The sequence below is a fragment of the Vigna unguiculata genome, chromosome 1 (assembly GCF_004118075.2).
Source record: "Vigna unguiculata cultivar IT97K-499-35 chromosome 1, ASM411807v1, whole genome shotgun sequence".
In the NCBI taxonomy this organism is placed as follows: domain Eukaryota; kingdom Viridiplantae; phylum Streptophyta; class Magnoliopsida; order Fabales; family Fabaceae; genus Vigna; species Vigna unguiculata.
Window position 1 is genome coordinate 3,138,855 of NC_040279.1, and position 19,202 is coordinate 3,158,056.

Sequence of the window (19,202 nt, forward strand, 5' to 3'; positions counted from 1 at the left end):
AAGGCTTGTTCAACATTTAAGTGATGGTGCGATCTCTACTTGTGAATTCGTTATGTATATGATTGTTTTGGAATGTGATTCAATCATATTATCATGACTGGACAAGCATTTTAGTGTCATTTGATAGGAATGTCAGAAAAAATCGTACTCGTAGATATCCGCAGATAAAATCCGCAACGGGTAGAAATGGTTATTGTAAATGGATACCCACGAATAACGAGTACAAATATTTTTAATACCCGCATGTTAACGGGGTGGGTATGGGTATCATAGTATCCGTACATGTGGATACCCGTACCCGCTATACTATAATTTAAATTAAAAAAAATATGATTCAAATATTAACATATTGATTTTGAATGAGTTATTTTTTTATCAATTAGTTTAAAAAATCATTTATTTGTAAACTATCATTCAACACTATTTAAATGGGTTATTTAGACTTTGTTTAAATTTTTGAATGCCATGTATTGTATTTTATTTGAATTTACGATTAAAATATGTTGTTAAATATTTATTTTTATTTTTATTTTAAATATCCGCGGGTACCCGTGGATATCCATGGATAATAAAAAATTATGCGGGTACCTGCATAACGGATACCCGACGAATATGGGTACGGGTACGGGGCGAATAGTTATCCAGCGAGTATGGTACACAGGAGTTATTACCCGTACCATACCTGCCCCGTTGACATCCCTAGTCATGGACTACGTGTGTGGTGATTGGGTTCTTTGGAACATGTACTAAAGTGACAAAAACTAATAAGAATGATGCTACTAGTATGGCGCCTAGCGGCACGGAGTGAGCCGTCAAGCGATAGAGGAGGGCCCTAGAACGCGTTTGTCAATGAGGAGGGTTCCGCCAGGAAATAGCGGCCAAGACAGTGGTCACTGGAACAAGTGGTGCCTGGCGACATGTGGTGCCTATTAGGCGATCTGGAACGATATTTCGCCTGGCAACGCTAGAGGGGCGCCAAGCGATACCGAGTGTAGTGTCGTGATGAGTTAGAGGATCTTTACACTGCTTTAGATGAAAGCCTTGAGGAGATGACTTGTTAGGGGGCCCATTCACGAGTTGTAGCTTGTAATAGGGAGTTAAACAGGTGGCCATTCTAGGTTGGAGCCTAATAGTATTGGAATTTCAGTGTGAGCGTGCTAGTTATGGCAATTATGACTGGTTCACTTGATTGCTCTTCATGGTCGGAGCCGGTGAAACTGGTAGTCTTGTGATGAATACAGATTATGGTTCGTATTGGGGAGCTTCACTCGGTGTTATAGATTGTAGTTTGTAACTAGATAATTCTCACGTGTGATCTACAAGTGATGGCTGATAGAAGGTGGAATCACAAGTTGGAGCTTGTGGCGGCAAGAGTCATCTTAAAGATATCATCAAAGGGTGTAGAGTCACGAGGTTCACGGTGGTGGTTGTGATCGCTTGTGTCTGAGGATGGGAGTCCTGAGAGGAGTCATGGGTTTAAACTTAATAGTCGGGTTTTTAGTCTCATTGCATTGTTTCTTTTCTTTTTATTTGAGCTCACCCTATCTACTTATGTTTGGCGATGATCGTGTAACTTGTTACACGAGAGCATATGATGTTTCAGGTGGTACTAGTGATCCTTAGTGTAACGTCCTTACCGGAAATTACTTATTAAAAAAAATAAGAAAATAAATAAAATAACCACCTCATTTATTAATCATCAATTTCCCAAAAAACGCGGGAAAATTTAAATATTAAAGTCCAACGCGCCAATACAAATATAATAAGTCGTATCAGTACATGTTACAATTAAAATTGTCTATAAAATTATTACATATAAAACCATAGTTCATCATAATGACTAGTGATAAAATCCCTGAGATATCCCCACTCCATCTCTAAGCATTTGTCTGCTCACCTGCATCAACATCTGCTTTCATGTAACAAGTTACATAATCATCGCCACACACACACAGATAGGGTGAGCTCATTTAAATAAAACCAAACAATATAATATTAAATACAACATCCACAAATTTAAACTCGGTTAGTACACTTTCCCATTTTCTTTTACTTCTTCACTTCCAACACTTGCCTTTAAACGTCTATCATCTCTATACCCTTTAGGTGAGATCAATGATCGATCTTTGCTGTACGAGTGTCTGCTCGCCCCTCCGACTACAGGCCACCACCTGATAGTCCACACGTGGGAATAACTTTGCCACAGCATCTCACCGTGACACCAAGTGAAGTTCCCCAAAACAAACCTAAGTTTGTAGTTGTTTCCAGACTACCAAATTTCTATCAGAATCCACTGAAGAGCGCAATCATCCAAAACCTCGTTGTACGAGCCACAACCTGCACACTCCACTGGACTTCCTAAACCACCAGGCTACAACCTGGAGTGGTCACGTGTTACCCCAATACAAGATGCACTCGTAACTGGGCCCCCAGCCAAAGCATCGCATCATGAACATCCCCTAAAGCGGTGTAGAAAACTTTCCTCGCGCACCATCACTGGACCAAAACCACCTGGCGTGCATCTCACGACGCTAGGGGGAATTTAGCTTTAGACCGCCTGGCGGGCATCACACATCGTCAGGCGCCAAGCGCCTACAGAATCAACATTGCACCGTCATCACCTGACGGACACCATCTTGCCGCCCGACGCCTCTAACACCGTCGCCGCCTGGTGCTTCCACCCTGTGTCGCCAGGTGCCAGTCTTCTTCCAGGTCTTCTGCTGCACCGACTCCGCTTGGTGGAACCATCCTTACCGCCAAACACGTTGTGTTAACAGTGGCCACTGCCACTGATTGAAGGTCCTACCTCCTGGCGGCTCGCTCATGCCGCCAGGCACCATACCAGTAATGTAATACTACTGGTTTTTTGGCACCTAAAAATAGGTCCTAACAGACCTAAAACATACAACACTTGAAATTTTAACACAACATGATTTCCTAGTCATATTCTATAATTAGTTAACATCACACACAAATATGTATCCCATCAATCCCTTTATCATTATTCACACATCTTTGTCAGGGCAAAGAGTCAATACTTTCATGTTAAAACCACATTCTTTTACAAGCGCTACTTTAAAACATGTTGTAACACGCTCAAGAATACAAGTCACGTACTTCAGCAGATGAATACTAAGATATCTCATACCAATTCACATACTAATGTTACATAATCAAAAGAAGACAATTATCTCACTACAACAACCAATATATATATATACATCACAGCACACCAAACCATCTTTCACACACCAATTGATCCCATAATCGTTTCCCATTACCGCTATACTAGAATCCCTATTTTCACATACCACACTTTATTTACAGTCAACACAATGGATTACATACCATAGTTATCTTACACACACCACCCTTAGTCCATAATCTTCTCTGTTTTAACCCTCTTTCATTAAAATCTCGTGCCCATCACAACACAAATTACGTACATGCATAAGCACTTCCTATATGAGTAGCAGCGTCTGTTTAACTACTCCCGCACAGTTTATAGTCCAAAAATTACGAATGGTTCCATCACCCAAGTCTAGGTTTACTTATTTTCCAGAATCTTTCAATGTAAGCATATACACAACATTTCAACAAGATCATACATGGTAGCACATAGGTACTTTGCTCATAATAGCGTCATTTTCAACAAAATAGTGCCAATCAGGTACTTATATCATGCACAATTATTTTTGACTCCCAACATAAACCCAACACCCAATTTCAGATCAATATCATGCCTTCCAACATAATCATGATATACACAATCAATCATATGCGTAAAATTCACATTCAAACATTTAATCATCCCAACCACATCATAGGTACCCTAAACAGATCCAAAACAACCAAAACAGCGTCACAGTGTTCGTGCCGCCTGGCGGTTCATCTTCTGCCGCCAGGCGGTTCATGGAGGAAACCCAGAAAACGGGTGCAAACATATGTGTCGCCTGGCGGCTCATGAACTACCGCCAGGCGGTTTCTGGAAAAATCCAGAAACGCAAATATAACGAGAGAAAGTAGGTTCCACAGTTTCATTATGGTTCAGATCATACATTCATTTCATTGCGAGATAAAACAAGCAATGCGAACTCCCCTAACCTGGATTTCCTTGCTCAATTTGCTAAAGGTGCTACTTCCTTCTTGTTTGCCAACCTCCTTCTTGCTCTTCTACCAATTCAGACCCAGAACCTCACCCAACACTCACAAATACTCTCCTTTCGTGCTCTATTTCTGGTATAGTCTCAGCCTTGCCATAACCTTTCTTAATACTAAACTTTTACCTTTTAAATCGTGCTTAAATTTAGGTCAATAATGCAAAAACGGGATTCCCACTTAATTAATGGTTAATGGCCATTCATGGTCCCTTTATGGTTGTTTTTCAGCCTCCCTTGGCTACTAGATAAGTTAGGGTTTCCTTTAACCCTTCCCATTCCACCCAATTCTACCATTAGCAAAAAAATATAAAGTTAAATTTAAGTTTTCCCCAAGGCTAGAACTCACCACCATGCACTTGCCAAGTCAATACAAAACCATCATGCCAATCCCCGTTTCATGCCAACTAGTATAACCCAATTGCTATCTTCTTACTTACATGCACATACATATTAGTAAAATAAATAAATAAATCCTACATAAAGGGCATACATAGGACTCAAACCTAAGTCCTCTTATATTAAAGTACTCTCAATCACTTGAACTAATACTTTTTCACGTCATGAAGGTTAGTATTTAATGTCATAAAGACTTCTTTTACCCGCATTTATTAAATAATTATTTAAATTTAGTGGGTCTCACACTTAATCTCATAGCAGTACTAGTATGAGATCTTGTAGAGACTATTTTATCACTATTTTTCTTTTAATTTCCGATACTATGTTTTATGAATTGGAGACTTGAAACCTTTGTAGATTTAATGTAATTTTAAACTTTAGTGCATGAAATAAATTTTGAATTTTCCCACACTTTGATTGGGACGAGTTTATTTATAATGTATAGTATTTATTTATAAAGATTAAAACATAATAATTAATGCTATGTATGATTGGGACGAGTTTATTTATTTTTCTTCTTAAATTTACTTTATATTCCTAATAATAAAATTACTATTTTCATTTGCTAATTTAAAATTTATAAATTGTCCTTACATTTTCATTTGAAGTTAATTACCTTTTCTTTTTATTCTTGTTTTATGATACTTCAACAACACTAATTCTTCTTTCATTTCTTATTCAAATTTCTTTTCATTATAAATTTAAACGAACTTTAACAGCATTTGCATTTCTTCTTTCCTTTGTAGATTTTTTAATACTACTCCTTGCTCAATTTTCCCTTTACAAATTCACTATATATATTTATATTGTATACACAACATATGAAGAAAAAAGACTCTAAAAAAGTCTCCGTATCCCCAAGTTCATACATATATCTACATGGATAAATTTGAATAAACACTAATTTATAAAATAAAAAATTAAACTTTTTTATAAATGAAAACCAAACACTTATAAAAAATGTTTAATAATATATATATATATATATATAAAGAAAATTTACAACAAAAATTATCACTTTCCCTTTATGTAAAAGGATAAAAATAAAGAATAATGATATTTTGACTCTTTTTTTATATCCACTTTTAACTTACCATTCTAATCATCTTTAAATCATCACATAACACCATTACACAAAAATCAAAATAGATAATTGAAGAGTGATTGGAATGATAGATTAAAAGTGAATTAAAAAAAATAAATCAAAATATCATTATCCAAAAATAAATAAGAGAAAGGAACTTCTTCTTGTTGCTTCGAATGGATGATGATGATGAAAATCTTCTAAATCATATCAAAGCTCAAGAATTCATATTGAAGTTGTCCATTCAGTGGTTCCATGAAAGAGCTGGAATGATGATGATCAAGAGATTTGAACCAAGTATTAGACTCATGAGAATAGGTTTCACTAGTGCCAGTACTCCATTGTTGAATGTTTGTGCCCTTTTGGTTAGCATCATCAAGAACACCATCATCATCATCATAATTGTAACAGTAATCAGCTTCCACAAACATTTCAGCAACATTGGAGAACTGGCCTGTGAGTTCTTGCACAAGGGCTCTGAAGTTTGAGGCACTGGTCTTCACCTTCATAGGGCTTGAGATATATGTCACTTTAACATCCTTCTTCTCACCCCTTTTGCTCTTCCCTTTTCTCTTCATCATCACAACATGGTTGTTCTTAACTCCAAGCATTATTATCAACAAAAGGGTTACTTAATCAACCAACAAAAACCCAATTGCCACAATTAAAAAATGATTGAAGCTATAGGGTTTGTATTTATAGTATGATAAAGGGTGATGTAAAATCAGGGTGAACTTCCAGGATAGTGATTATGTTAAGAAAATTAGGGTTCGTGGTTGAAATAATGGAAAGGGGTTAGAAAGTGCATGGTTGAGAAGGTTCCATTGGGGTGTTGAAGAACCTTTCAAGTTTTCCATGGATATTAACATGGTGATGACAGATTAATACATGTGTATCTGTCACTGTTTTGTTTTTTATTTGTGGTTTACGTTCCGTGAACCTTTTGGTCATGTGCAGTTATGGATGACTTAGGAAATTTCCAGCAAGAAGCCAAAGTAAGAATCTGAATCGTCACAATTTCAAATTGTGATTAAAAGTTATTCAACGAATGTTTGATATAATTAAAATGATTTATAAATAGGGATTTCTAATGTCAAATTTATATTTATATCTGTTGTTGTTTCCTATGTTAAGATTGTTTTATCTTGATTAGTTGCATGTTTTTTTTTTTTTTTCACTTTGAAAACATGTAAAATAAATTTCTAAAATCAATTCAGGTTAATAAATTGTTTGAAGACACTCAAAATTAATTATAGATAAAAAATATAATTATTTTTAATTTCTCAATCAATCAAAATTATTTTTTTCACATAAAATAAAATCAATTTTTCTGAACGCATTTTAAATTTCTTTTATGATTGTTTTAAATATTTTAGTAATGATTATTTGTATTCAACCTTTACTAATAATATTTTAATTTATTTTTCCCTTTTTATGTTTTTTCTTAGTTTTGTCAAGTGAAATTTAAATATTTTTATATTTTTATAGATATTAACTAAATGAATGTTGGTGAAGAATTTAATTATGATGTCAGTGTCTGATGTAAGATGAATGGAATAAATTTTGTTGATGTCGTGTTGTCACTTTTATATCTGAGCAAAAAATCTCAATAAGATCAAATTCGAAGAAATTTAACATAAATTTAAACATGTGTTGGAATCAAACGAGACACATAAATATATAACAACTAATATAGATAATTGTACTCATATTTAAATAATGAATTAAAATTTTATCAATGTCTAACTTCAATACATATTTTAAATTTGATTTTTGATATCGTATTTTTTATTAAAGTTTAATAAAAAAGTTGATTATATTTATGTCACTTATTAAAACTAAAAATATTTAATCATTTAAATCAAGTAAACTGTAATTTTTATTTTATTTTCAAGAACTATAAATCTTTAGATATTTTTGAGATTCTAGAAATATGGTTATGGTTGAATTTAATTTATAAATACACAATTCTTCATCTGTGCCAATTAGTCAAAAAGGTTACTTCCAGGAAAGTCATATAGTATGAAAGCAAAACATGAGGATGAATTAAATTTGATGTGACCCAAATGATAGAAGGAAAGAAAATTCATCCACACGTTTAAACCAACTGTATATTACTAATTAAAAGTTATTAATACTTTATAATAATTTATATCCAAGATAAATTGTTTTTAATTTTTATTGATAACGAAAAAAAAAATTCTCCTGTCAGTTTTTGTGTAAGTAAATTTGTAGAAAAATATTCAGATTATAGAATAAAATTTTATATTGTATTTCTAATAAAAGAACCAATACAATTACGGGTTTTTTTATGATATTTCTCTTCAATATTCCGTAATCAGATCAATTTCTGATGTTGACTCTTAAATAAAGTTAGATTTTTCTCATATTTAAACAATTACAATTCATCCTTTTAATTTTGAAAAATGATTGTAATATAAAACGTTTATAAAAGGTCAATTATTTTTCTTTCTTCCTCAAGATGAAAGTGCTCAAAAGGGAAAGTTGGAGGAAAGTGTTATGGTATGGAAGTCTTCCAACATTCAATGTGATCGCACAAATAGTGTACTTACTTGGCAGCCACACAAAAGGAAAATTTGTCAAATTCAAACTTTTTTAATCTTTTCAAATAGTTACATTTTGAAAAAAAAAAATCTATGCATGACGTTTTGTATTTACATACACTATTTTTAATTGTTTATTTTTGACTTAATTAAGCTTTTGTCCCTAATTTATATACATGGTTCATTTTGGTCTCCTAATTTTTTCGGGTTTCAGTTTAGTCCTCTAGTTTGTTTAGGAGGTTCAATTTAGTCTTCAATGTTAACAACGTTAAATAATTTAACGACAGAGTGTTCTGATGTGATATTGTGCCAATTGATAATTACGTGGCAATGTAGGAAGATCAAATGATGTGGACAATAAATAAAAAATTGAAGTTGTATTGGGTTTTCGAAGAGGGTAAAATTAGGGTTTGTGTGGTGAAGAAATTGGGGTTACTGGTGGAGAAGAATATTGATTCGAGGAAGAAGCAATTGAAGGATAATAATTCGAAGAGGAAGGTTTTGCGGTCTCCTTGGCTGTGGCATAGGGTCCTTGCTTTGTTCGTAGTGGCACCAAATCAAAGGTAATTTTTTGGGTTTTTAATGGAATCGTTGTCGCCTTTTAATTTTATACTATTGAAATTGTGGGCGTTGCTATTGTTTTTTACGTGTTATTCTGTCTCTGTGTGTTTTTAATGGTGTGTGGGTTGTGGTCCCGTTGATTTGTGGTCAGTGGGTTGTGGTCCCCTTTTAAAGGAGACTATATTTAACTTTTTTGGGGTATGGGTTGTAATATGTATTGTATCCGTGAGCATTGGTAGTGTATTAGAGTAACTTTTGTTTTATGTTTTTTTATAGGTTGGGATGTGTGATGATAAATTTGAGGTGGTGGTCCACCATGGGGGATACTTTGAAACGAATGAAACATTGAGTTATAGTAATGGGTTAACGACCACGTTGGTTTGTGACCCAGATAGGTGGAGTTTTTTCAAGATAATGGAAATACTTAGGGAAATGGGTTATGTAAACATTAAATAATTATGGTATAAATTTAGTAAGTTAGTTGTATTGGAGAACAATTTGAAAATTTTGTCTGATGACAAGGGTGCAATGCACATGGTCAATATTGCTAGAAGGAATGGGCAGGTTCATATGTTTGTTATTCACTCAATTTGTGAAGCTGAAGTTGTGGACAATTTTTTGGAATATTTCCCTAAAGAGGTGGTGGCAGAAACATGAACTAAAAATTTTGAGGTCCGGGGTAAGGTGGATGGTTATAGTGGTTGTGGTGATGGAGATCACATTAATTATGTGGAGGATAATAATGTGGTTCATGAGGCTGAAATGCAACAAGATAATAATGGTTGTCACATGGAATATGAATTGGAGGATGACGGTGATAGTCATCATAACATTAGGGTGCAGCCACAAACTGAAGTGGATGCTGAAATTGAGGTTGATGTCAATGTTGAAGTTTAGCCAAAAATTGAAGTGGATCAAATTCTGGTTGAGGAAAATAATGAGGTTGAAGCAGAAGTTGGTTTCCAACTTGAAATTGATGTACACGTAGGTATTGCACATGAGGCAGTAGGTGGTGTCCAAACGGAGTGTGATTTAGAAGCACATACTGGAGCTGAGGTAGAAATAAGGATTGGGGAGGAAAGAAATGAAGGTGAAACCGATTCTGATCATATTGCGAGTGAGGGAGATCTACATGATGCAAGTGTCCATTATGAGGACAATTTGTGGGAAGGAAATGGGGAAGATGTTGAGGAGGAAGAATTAGAATTTGATGGCAGTGCCCTTGTTGATATGCATGATAGGGGTTTATTTGATGATGGGTGGGAATCAGATAACATAGACAACGATGATCCAAATAGTGATGAGTCATTGGCTAGTGGCAACCAATGTAAGACAAACTTTGGAACCTTTAAAATGCCTAAAAGCATGGCCCAATACCAGTGGGAAGTTGGAACGTATTTTCCATATAAAGAGACATTTGTAGAGGCAATAAGGACATATGGAGTGGAATCTGGAAGAAGGCTAAAACTTCAAAAAAATGATAAACGTAGATGTAGTGTGATATGTTTGGGTGGGAAAGGAAAATGTACTTGGTTTGCCTATTGGGCTTATGTGGCTGCAACAAACATATGACGATTAAGGAGAATTAATGACAAGCATAAGTGCAATGGAGAATTCAATGTAAAAATGTTAAATGCTAAGTGGTTAAGTAGTAGGTTGGAAAACACATTAAGAGACAACCCAAGTCTAAGGGCAGTTGATATTCACAATAAAGTAACTAGGAAGTGGAATATTGTTGTGACAAAGTCCATGGCTCGTAGAGCAAAAACATTGGTTGTTGAGCAAGTTGATGGGTCTTATGTAGAGCAATTTAATCGAATCTATGACTATGCACATGAGATTCTTAGATCTAATCCTGGTTCTACAACAAAGGTGAAAGTTGAAGGAAATGAAGGGGAAAGATATTTCAGTAGGTTCTACATGTGTTTAAAAGCGTGCCAAGATAGTATGATTTCATGTCACCCTTTTATTGGTTTAGATGGATGTTTTCTGAAACACAAGTATGGAGGTGAACTCCTTACTACTTTTGGAAGGGATGCCAACGACCAAATGGTACCAATTGCATGTGTTGTTGTTGAAATGGAAAATAAGGACACATGGACATGGTTTTTGGAGTTGTTAATTGATGATCTTGGGGGACCAAATATTTGTGCATCCTACACGTTCATGTCGACCCAGCAAAAGGTATGTATATTATTTTTGCACACTATTGTTATTACCTTTTACTGCTAAGACATTTGGTGCCCTGCCCAAGTTAATTTAATTGTCTTTTGTAGGGTTTATTGCCTGCTATTCGATCCCTTTTGCCTGGGGCTGACCAAAGGTTTTTGTATGAGGCATTTATATGCAAACTTTATGAAGAAATTATCGGAAAAGAATTTGAAAGTTTTAATGTGGGAAGCAACTCATAGCACATATCCACAACAATGGGAGAAACTCATGAGGAAGATTAAAGAAGTTAACATCGATGCCTTCAAACATCTATCAGGAATACCCCCAAGGTAAATGTAATCAACTTTGCTAAAAACTTATTGTGAAGCATTACTGATTTGTGTGTGCCACTTGAATAGGTATTGGTCAAAATCAAGGTTCATCCCCAGACCTTTTTATGACACAAGTGAATAACATGAGCGAGACATTCAACAGTATAATTGTACAAGCAAGGAATAAGCCAATAGTGTCCATGGTGGAGGAAATACGTCTTTATATGATGCAAAGACAGGCTAAAAATATATCAAAGGCAAAATCCTTCAAAAACTCAATATGTCCAAGAATTAAGACAAGATTGGACAACAAAACAGCAAATTCCACAAACTGGATTCCCAGGTACTTCTAATTTGTTGCCCACCCATTCTGATTTAGTCACCATTACCTCATTTGTGATTTATACTTGTATTGAATTGCGATACACAACTAGTTAGCAAATCAAATATTTGAGGTTAGGCACAAATCATTTACTGGGGAGAAATTTGTGGTCAACATAGACAACAAACATTGCACCTGCAGGAAGTAGAGTATAACAATGATACTTTGTTGTCATGCAGTGGCTGCAATTAAGCTTTTGAACTTAAGTGAAGAAGATTTTGTCCGTCATTGGTTCAGAATCTCAACCTATGAAGAGACCTACAATTCCATCATATACCCTTGTAATGGTCAGCAAATGTGTTCAAACAGAATTTCCAGATGTATTGCCCCCTCCTAAACGAATTCTACCTGAAAGACCCAAAAAGAAAAGAAGACTTTAATCTTGGGAGATGAAGAAGAATGGGAAGCAGATTACAAAACATGGTTTGACTAAAAAATGTGGCATATGTAAAGAAGTAGGCCATAATTGAAAAAGTTATCCCCAACAACCTCAGTCAACACCACCAACTCAGTTAACTCAACTAACAAATGTAGGATCAAAACAGCCACCACCACCTGTAACAACTCAGCCAACAAATATGGGATCATAACATCCACCACCACCTTAGACTCAACCAAGTCAGTCATCACAAGAGCCACCACCAACACAGAATTAGGCAACTCAATCATCACATCAGCCACCAGAATCATCACAACAACCACCACCAATACAAATTGAGGCTGCTCACTCATCACAACAGACATCACACCAACCAGGATCACAAACAGTTGTACAAAGTCAACCATGCCACCTTCCAATTCCTCGTCCAACCTCAACCATACCCAATAGAAGGCAAAAACTCCAGCATAGGAGAGGACGTGTGTGGAAGCCAGGAGGCTTACTTATGCTTTTTTTTATGATGCATCATTTATTTTTGGGCTATGATGTATTATGCAACTTTTAGATTTCTAAGTCAAGAATGCTTTGTCTACTTTTATTTTGTAGCTTTTACATTGTATGTTCAAAAATCTAAAATAATATTGGATGTCTTTTGTGTTGTAACATCAAGTACAATTATGTGATTATATAATATTGTGTTATGACTCAAAATTTCTCTTCATTGAATGTTTGTAATGGTTGTATTCGATACCAAACAAAGATTTCTTTAACGCCAATTTTTCATTAATTTACTAACTGATACAACAATTCATCTTTCCAATTACATATTTGAAGTCAATAAAATCACATATACAAACTGATACCCCCAATACAGATTCAACACCACCCAATACAGATTAAATCACACACTTTTCATCAATCGTGACAACACAATGATGTTCACTACAACTAATAAACACACTATCCCTAGTAAAACATTAACAAACATTCTAGAACCCTTAAGTTCTTTCTCCAGAATATATATCTTCCTCCTTTGCCTTATAATAGTGTTATCCCTTTCATCACCAGCATCTTCCGAACACCATTTAAAGTAATTACAACCAATGAAAGCTTCACTTCCGCTCTGTCGTGACAACATTCAGAACAAAAAACAACCTTCATATTAGTTGCAACCACTTATTCATGAATGAATTACAGAAAAAGGGTGATGGATCTAACCTTATAATTAGGACAACCCCAAAATTGTTTCCCACCATTTTTAGTAGTTCGAGTTGTTCTTAACACAGCAACCTCTCCACAGTTGCAAGTGGGTGTTCCACCGTGAGAGAAAATTGCACCATTGTATTAGATAACCTAGGATTTTGCATACCCCACGAGTTACAAGAGCAAGATGAAGAAGAGTGGCCCCTAGACATCACTCAGAATGAATAAAGCAAGGCAAATGAAGAAGAACTCAACAAAACGAAGAACAATAGTGAAATTAGGGCAAATGAACAATTTTATCTCCATAAATAACCTTCGTTGCCACCTCATTACACCACATTGATGATAGGGTATTCAAAACTTGTCACGTTTCTGTTCCAAACTGACACATGGGCATTATTCTGACGCTGTTTAACCAAACTAATGGGAGGGACCATTTTAAATTGTTTTAACAAAGTGGAAGATTAAATTGAACCCCAAAAAAATTAGGAGACCAAATTGAAACAACCATAAAAATTAGGAGACCAAAAGTCTAATTAAGCCTTTATTTTTAATGGAAAGCATGTTTATATCTATTTTTGTTTTATAACAAAAGTTTTATTTGTATGCGCATTTTTTTTTTAATTTTTTACAAGTGACATTTTCTTAATTTTGTTTATTTCATGATTTATTATTATTATTATTATTGCTTATTTTTATGACACTAAGTTGTTTTTTTAATCATTTTATTTATTTTTGGAATAAATTTATTTTTAATGCAAAATGTGTCATTAAATTATTATTTTTATTAATTTAATAATCTTTTAGAAAATAAAAAAGTGAGAATAAATATTAGACATCAACTGTGACATCTCATTTAATAGAATAATTCTAATAAATAAATCATCATATACCATAATAAAGTATATCGGAATTTAACCATTAGAATCATCCCAAAATATACTTAGAACAGAAGTACCATGAGCACAGAACAATGTCATAAACATGTCTTAAAACATAAAACAGATTGACAAAAGATTGCTCAATAGAGCAAGAAATTACATAAGATCAGTTTTTCAAAAGATGCTCAAAAGAGCAATAACCAACACGCCTGAACTACACAACAACATCTTCACCGTCTTGATGATCACCAAGGGTCTCCATGTCTGCTCTCACCAACATTTAGTGATCATAGCAAAAAGAAAAACATAACAAAGAAACAAACACAAAAAGAAAGAAGCTTAAGCTAGCGTATTTAAGTATTCATACTTAAATACAGTTACATAAGTACATCACCCAAGGAACACATACATTGAGAAAAGAAACATTAACTCACGATTTTCACTCAATTAAACACCCAACTAGAGATGTCAACAGGGCAGGTAAGGTACGGGCAATAGCTCCCTCGTACCCTACTTGTTGGATAAATATTCGTCATGTACCAGTACACATATCCGTCGAGTATCCGTTATGCGGGTATCCACATAATTTTTTAATACCCACGGATATCCATGGGTACTCACAGGTATTTACAAAAAAAAAATTAACAATATATTTTAATCGTAAATTCAAATAAAATACAATACATAACATTTATAAATCTCAAACAAAGTTCAAATAACTCATTTAAATAGTGTTGAATAACAGTTTACAAAGAAATGAACTTTTTTAAAAACTAATTGATAAAAAAATAACTCATTCAAAATCAATATGTTAATATTTTAATTGTGATTTTTATTTTTTTAATTTAAATTAGAGTATAGCGGGTACGGGTATCCACGAGTACGGGTACTATAATACTTGTACCACCCGTACCTGCCCCGTTAACATGCGAGTATTAAAAATACTCGTACCTGTTACCCACGGGTATCCATTTACAATATCCATTTCCTACCCGTTACAGATTTTATCCGCGGATACTCGCAAGTACGAATTTTTTTGACATCCCTACACCCAATTAACTCTTGACTCGATCTCGATATCCGAATTATGCGCTTGATATAGAATTCTAAGTAGGGATGGCAATGTGCACGGTGGGGATGGGTTTCGCTATCCCATACCCATTCCCGTAGAAAAAAAATTTATCATCATCCTTATACCCAAATCCAACAGGTACCAAACTTTTGTCTCATCCCTATCCCCACCAGGTAACATGTATAATTTCGTACTCATACCCATACCTATGATCTTACTACTTCAATATTAGTTTTAATTAATTACTATAAAATAATAAAAAAATACGATAAAGGAAACATAATATTATCAAATATTCAATATTAGGAGGAGATTGTTTCTTTGGTATCAAATACTTTGAAATAAATTATAATTGTTTACATTTTATATTAGAATACCGAATAAAATTTCATGAGAACCAAAACATTTATTAAATTTGCAAACATTAATGAAATCTAGTTGATAAAATTTAAAAATATTTTAAAAAAATATATAAAAGGGAAACAAATATTCAAATTAAAATATATTTTAAATGTTTGTTTACTTCAATTTTTTAAATTGTAATGAATCTCTGTTTTATAAACTAATAAAAGTTATAATACATCACTTGATCAAAATGACATAAATAACAAATAATAAATATAATAATAAAATTTTTGACATAGATCATGTATCTTTTGAACTCCAATATATGTTGCATGGTGATAAAAAAATATTGGGTTAAATATGTTTTTGGTCCCTTAACTTTCAATGAATTTTGGAATTAGTCCATTTCGAAACTTTGGACCAATTTAGTCCTTCATCTTTTGAAATACGTGGATTTAGTCCTTTTAATCAAATTTTGTTAGGTTTATTTGATGTTTCGTAAACATTTCAGGATTGTATTTGAGTTGTTTATATTGTTTGACACATTTTTGCTTTAATGTTAAGTCAAATACTATTATGAAACATGCTTGAAATGTCAAATAAATTTAACAAAATTTGATTAAAATGACTAAATTCACGTATTTTGAAAGATAAAAGACTAAATTGGTTCAAAGTTTCAAAATTGACTAATTTCAAAATTCACTGAAAGTTAAGGGATCAAAAACATATCTAACCCAAAAATATTCATGACAATTACATTCAATTTTTATATTATAGTAAATAAAAGTTATTTATACAATTACAGTGAAAAAATTACAGTATTATTGATAATGAGTTAGAAAATAAAAAATAATTAGATAAAATATATTGAAATATTATTCTACATGATGAAAATAAACAACAAATAAAAATATTAAAAAATTAACAAATGTGTGTCTTAGAAACAATTTGAGAGACTAGTGAGAGAAACCACACATAGAAAAACAAATGTATAATGAAGAGTATGATAAGATAAAAAAAATACCTTAGAGATCTAAGAAAACTTTTCAAATATCAACATATATACTCGATGGTTGAAAAAAAACGAAAATTATTTTAGTAAAACAAAAGTTATTCAAATGAAACAAAAATGAATAATAATAAGTAAATAATTTTTTTTATATTACCTAGTAAATGAAATGTTTATACTATTAAACACTTAGATTGAGAGTATTAAACATTCTCATGTGAAAGAAAAATATATAACAAATAAAAATATTAAAAAATAATAGAAATATTCAAATGTGAGACATAAAAAAATTTAATTAACATGCATCATTTTAACATATTACATAAAGGTTATGATAAAATGAAAAATGGATTGGAGATGCAAACGAGTTTCATGACAAATCAAATAATTAGAAGAAATAAAAAACAGAAAGTATATATATATATATATATATATATATATATATATATATATATATATAGGGTTACTCAATTAATTGTGAATATTTTAATAATTTAAATGAGGGTGGAGATATGGCGGGATATGTACATTCTCATACCCAATTGAAAAAGTCAGGGATTCCCCACACCCATACTCATACCCAATCAATGCGGGGATTCCCACGGGGACGAGTTTATTTGTCATCTCTAATGCTAAGGATGTATGCACCTGCGTTGATTTCTAAATCCTGCAGAGTTTAGCCACAAGAGGTTATCACCCAATCAATCACAAGATAAATCCCAATATGTCTCAGGCTCAAACACCTCCCAAGACCAAGATTTCCTGTCACTCTCACCACATAATCACTCTACTCTATGTGAGTGTGAGTGATTATTAGAGTTCAGAATACCTTCCTTATCTAGACATCTTCTATATCAAGGCATACACTAACCACATGTCATCAAGAATTTCCTTTGAAACTCTTTTATCATCAACATTCCACATGTTATCTCATAATAATTATTATCCCAAGTTAAACACATCAAGTATAGGTAAAAAATATGCCACATCATTCAGTCAATCACAAATTTAAATAAGGAGTTAAAATTCTGCAGCAATTCTCGCTTAAGCTAGATTAATCTCGCTTAAGCTATAAATTCTCACTTAAGCTAGAAATTCTCGCTTAAGCTAAAATTCGAATAGATAGCAAAGCGAAATTCTGCTATTCTTGCTTAAGTTAGATTTTCTCGCTTGGGTTAGACTGATCTCGCTTAAACTACAAATTCTCACTTAAACTAAAAAGATCTTAATTAAACTAAAAATTTTCGCTTAAGCTAAAATAATATGTTTTCACTGATTTTAGATTTTAGATTTTAGCATGCAGAAAACAAAAATCCCAAAATCCTGAGATAAAAAATGGACTTTACATCAACAAAAACAAACATAAAATATTATTTAATACATGAAAAGTAATATATATATATATATATATATATATATATAATAAGATATATATATTATTTAACGGTCTTTTTTTACATTTGGTTTTGTTTTTCTAAAATTTTTCTTTCCATAATAACTTAATTTTGTCAAAAAATTCTTTAATTGTACTAAATTGAATTTAATCCTTAATCTAAATTTTCTTTTATTGCAGATGTGTCCCTGATCATCTCGTTTGCTGGATCAAAACACAAAGCTTCACTAACTCACGAAATAGCATATCTGATGCTACAACTTGATCATGCGAATTCATCTTTACCATCTCACCGTCTCAATGCAGTGAAGAAACAACCATCCAAATATTTTTATAATGGGTTAAGTATTTAATTCTTGAACTTTGATTCAAAATTAGAATTTGTCCCTGTTCGAAATTTTAATATATTTTGGTTTCTAAACTTTAAAAAGAAATAAATATAGTTCTTTTAACTCAATTACGTTAATTTTTGTTGAAATGTCAAACATGTTTCTCAATCGATATTAAACCAAGAATGTGTCAAATGGTGTAAAAAACTTCAATACTAATATGAAAAATGTTTGACACGTCAAAAAAAGTTAATATAATTGGGTTAAAAGGACTATATTTATTTATTTCTAAAGTTTATGGACCAAAATATATTGAAGTTTCAGACAGGGATAAATTTCAATTTTAAGTCCAAGTTTGAGGACTAAAAATATACTTAACCCTTTTATAATTGTACTAAAAAATTAAAGTATTTTTTTACCATTGCAATAAAACATAAATGTGTTCACAAAGGATAAACAACGTACAACTTTAGCATTAACAAATATAAACTCCAGACACTCATCCATTGAATTTCAAAATTGTACTAAAACAAGAATTAATAAACAAGGCTAAAGTTTTCTTTTTTTTTTCAAATATGTCTTATAATTTTGGTTTAAGTAATGCACAATTCACTTTATACATCAAAATTGTATGCAATTCGCAGCAGCAACAGAAACCAACATTATCAAATGTGAATGTGGGTATAATAATGTTTTCCTCTCATAAGTGTCAAAATAATGTTTTCCTTCACCTTCGTGTTGTTATTATCATACTTAACACGTGACAAATGTTCTAAAACTACAATTCTAGACTTCTGTCATTCTTGCATGGTAGTGACATGAATTGGATTTTTGTGTTGACTTTTTTTTTTCTTGACATTTCTTTGGTTCCCTTTGGACGAACCGTTGTAGGTGAAGTTAATCATAACTTGATGATCTGCCTTGGAAACACACGATGACTAAAAAATTGATAAGATGTATT

At 32.8% G+C, this 19,202-nt stretch overlaps 1 protein-coding gene across 1 annotated transcript; it reads right to left on the reverse strand.

Moving 5' to 3' along the window:
- Nucleotides 1-5,580: 5,580 nt before the first annotated feature.
- LOC114162197 lies at nt 5,581-6,463 on the reverse strand. The gene has a single exon (XM_028046008.1). It carries the CDS (start codon nt 6,249-6,251, stop codon nt 5,841-5,843), a length of 411 nt encoding a protein of 136 aa, XP_027901809.1. The 5' UTR covers nt 6,252-6,463; the 3' UTR covers nt 5,581-5,840.
- Nucleotides 6,464-19,202: the final 12,739 nt, after the last annotated feature.

Excerpts from the sequence above, each read along its gene's own strand:
- LOC114162197 (XM_028046008.1), bottom strand. The coding sequence starts at position 6,251 with ATGCTTGGAGTTAAGAACAACCATGTTGTGATGATGAAGAGAAAAGGG.